The 3,321-nt window shown below is 38.9% G+C and overlaps 1 protein-coding gene across 3 annotated transcripts in view; it reads right to left on the minus strand.

The window, feature by feature from the left end:
• Positions 1-3,321, minus strand: part of ppp1r13l (protein phosphatase 1, regulatory subunit 13 like) — a 16,929-nt gene that overhangs the window by 10,193 nt on the left and 3,415 nt on the right. For 2 of the 3 annotated variants that reach the window (XM_016237025.1, XM_016237023.1), the window contains exon 1: positions 2,713-2,840. The exons of the other annotated variant lie outside the window; for it this stretch is intronic. In XM_016237025.1, the coding sequence (XP_016092511.1) occupies positions 2,713-2,797 (85 nt within the window). In that variant the 5' untranslated portion in view covers positions 2,798-2,840. Of the gene's footprint in view, positions 1-2,712; positions 2,841-3,321 lie in introns of those variants that run through there. 3 annotated transcript variants of the gene reach the window in all.

A 3,321-nucleotide genomic window follows, 5' to 3' on the forward strand; every position in this document is an offset into this window, starting at 1 on the left:
AGGCTTTGGCTTTGTCCTCTTGTACTTTTGGCATATTTCACAGTCATAAACTATTTGTTGTAGAATAGTAAAACATTCTTTGTCCTTATTTCCTGAACTGTGAATGAGCCTCTATAGCCTGTCTGCCGACGCGTGACCAAAATGTTTATGGAGCTTCAGAAGGACTTTGCGTTTCTCATCTGGAGACATATTTTCGGTCACTGTTAGAACTTCCTCTTCAGTTTGATTTTTTTTAGTGTCTTTGTCTCTGATATCGACACAGTAATGTCCAGAACTAGTAAATTCAAGAGGAATAGATTGTTTGAACATCACTGCACTGTCCATTTCCATGTCCAAAATGGTCCCTGCTTTCTTCAGTGACGTTTTACTCAGCAGGAGTGGAATGTCAGCCTTGACAACTTCTGTTTCAACTAGGCATTTTGTCAGTCCTATTTTAGCTGGTAATTTCACATTTCTTGTGGAATATACCAAATTCCCATCTCCGAAGCGAAATGGTCTGCAACTGCAAGTTTCTGTTTGCATCAACTGGTTCACTTGATCTTGAGTGAGGTCATCAATATAGTTTTCCAGCCATTTCTCCCCACACACACAGTATGGGTACATGCAGTGTCAATAATCGATGATCTTAATGATTCAGTCATGAATATCTCTGCATCTGACATGGAGGCCTTTGTAAACAATGTGATGTTACATTCCTCAATATTTGCATCTTCAGTTATTCTTACTTGTTCGGTTTTCTTGTGTGGACAGTCTTTAGCCCAATGAAATGTGCACTGGCAAATAGCACATCTGGATCTCTTACCGTATTTATCCAGTGGATTAGTCCCTGGTAATGGCTGCTTTGGTTGTCCACTTTGCCACGTTACGTTACGTTTTCCTCTTCCTTGTGGTCTTTGTTCTGTGAAAAATGCCAAGTCCTGGTTCACTTGTATTCAGTTTGACGAGCCTGTCGTTTTTCCTCCGAAAATCCGTTTTAGAGCCGACTTCATGGATGAAAACTTCAACTCTGTGCAGGCCGTCAGTGCTAGCTGTCTGTTTTTTTTGTCGAGGCAGGCCGTGTCCAATAGCTTAAAAGCCAGCACAGCATCAGGAAGCATCATATTATACTTTTTCATCCGATTGTATCGCTGTTCGAAATCAATTATGTAGTCCACCATGGAAACCGAACTATTCATCGTTATTCCATCAAAATAAGAATACTCTTCATATGCGCAATCCTTTTCCTCTTTTAGGAACACATCGTCAAGCTTAGCCATCAGCGTTGCCATACCATTATCACGGTCTAAATCCTCCGCAGGTATTTCCATCGCCGTTTCACAGGCTCTCCCCTCAAGCCCCAAGGCAACAGCGAGGGCTTGTTTCTTTTTGTCGAGTTCGGTAACCCGCGTCCAGATATTAACTTAATTTTTCCAACACTCGTATGGCCTGGTTTCATCAAATTTCGGCGGAACTTTATAACTAGCTGCCATCCTTCAACCATCCTCTGCTACCATGTTAAAGCAAATAAACACGACGTTTATTCAGTTAACGCACTTTATTCCTTTCATCACCTCGCTCACATAAGCAACATGGTTCAACACTGTTCCTCTCCAACAACGCCCCCTTTTGCGCTCACCTTTGAACCAGTGCACGCGCTAACGTCATTTTTAACCCAGAAGAACCTTCTTCCATGTGAACAGAGTAGGGAGGAAATAACATGTTAACAGACTGTTTCCTGAACCTGGAAGAGTAGACTACCATGCCGGCTGCTCTGATTCTCAGACTGCAAGTACGTTTTCATATTTAAAGAATTTGCCACTGATGATTTAAACGCGAGTTTTGAGCAGTGTAGAGTAGTGCTTGTTGTTTGTCATTTCTCCGATCACAAATGCAGACATGGTTTTATGTTTATGTGGCGCAATACGCAATGCAACGCATAAAAAGACAGTACAAGTCATTATAATCAGTAATTATGTCCCCACTGGATGCAACAAATGCCTCATTTATAATGGGTTTTATTGGTTTTGTCTCATCGCGCCGGGACACGGCATCACAGTATGGTAAGGGGCGTAACATTTCTGTCACACGCTTGAGGTATTCGGCCAATCACGACGCACTGGATAGCTGGCCAATCAGCGCACACCTCACTTTTCAGAACGATGAGCTTTGTAAAAATCGATGCGTTTCAGAAAGGCGAGGCATAGAGGAAAATAATGTGTTTTTTGAACCTTAAACCGCATAAACACATTGCATTACACCAAATAATGTTCTTTTTAGCAACGTCATATGACCCCTTTAAATTAGTTTGCTACAAAGAAGCAATACCAAGTGACTGAGGAATAGACTGTAGAGAATTTATCATGCTTTATGTTTATTTAGATTTTCTTTACATTATCCATTTTAAATATTTTTTTAAACTTAGCATTTATGTAACATTAAGCAAATTAAGAATTCTGTCATGTAGCAGTCAAAGTGAAGTCTGATACACTGTTTATTTATTAGTTTAATAAATGTGTTTCTTTATCATTTTTTATTCTGATAACAATATAAAATAGGCACTGAATTTCAATGAAAATATTTGAAGAACAGAAATGGGCCTTTTAATAATTTCTTTTCATTTTTGCCTCCAGGTTAACTAATGAATAATGCAAATTTATGCAATCCAGCATGAGTTTAAAATGTTTTTCTTTTTAATGTTGCTATCAAAAAAAACATTAAAATTGTGTAACTCACTGTCATAGGTGTGGTGAGGCTTTTTTTCGTATGATGCATCCAGGTCAGTCTCATTCCACTTAGGGGGGTTCTTTTGCCTCTGCATTCCTTCTTCTCAAAGAAGATAGAAGAAACGATGAGGAAACAAATGATTAACAAAACTGAGAGGCTCTACATTGTTTAATAAAGAAGCAAACAGAATTTCATTATAGCAAACACAGAAGTTTACTACCAACCAAAGACCTTTGGATCCAACTGTACACTCATAAGAAATAAAGCTTCCAAGAGGGTTTTTTGAATGCCATTGAAGAACCATTTTGAGTTTCCCAAAGAACTTTTCAGTAAACAGTTCTTAAAAGATACATTTTTTTCAAAATGTGAAGAACATTAACAGAGAATACTTTTTGTGTGCAAAAGAAAAAAGAAAAAAAAACGCTGTTTCCGTTCAGATCAAATCACAACAACGTAGGAAACAGATCCGGCGTGACGCAGCTGACACAGAACAGCATACGTTGTTTACGTCCAACAGATATTCTCCAAAATGGCGCTACAGGGTGATGCGGAGGAGACGAATTGTTGAATAAAGTCGTTTTTTTTCCCTTTTGCGCACAAAAAGTATTCTCGTAGCTT

Source organism: Sinocyclocheilus grahami, unplaced genomic scaffold (genome assembly GCF_001515645.1).
Source record: "Sinocyclocheilus grahami isolate Dianchi unplaced genomic scaffold, SAMN03320097.WGS_v1.1 scaffold503.1, whole genome shotgun sequence".
In the NCBI taxonomy this organism is placed as follows: Eukaryota; Metazoa; Chordata; class Actinopteri; order Cypriniformes; family Cyprinidae; genus Sinocyclocheilus; species Sinocyclocheilus grahami.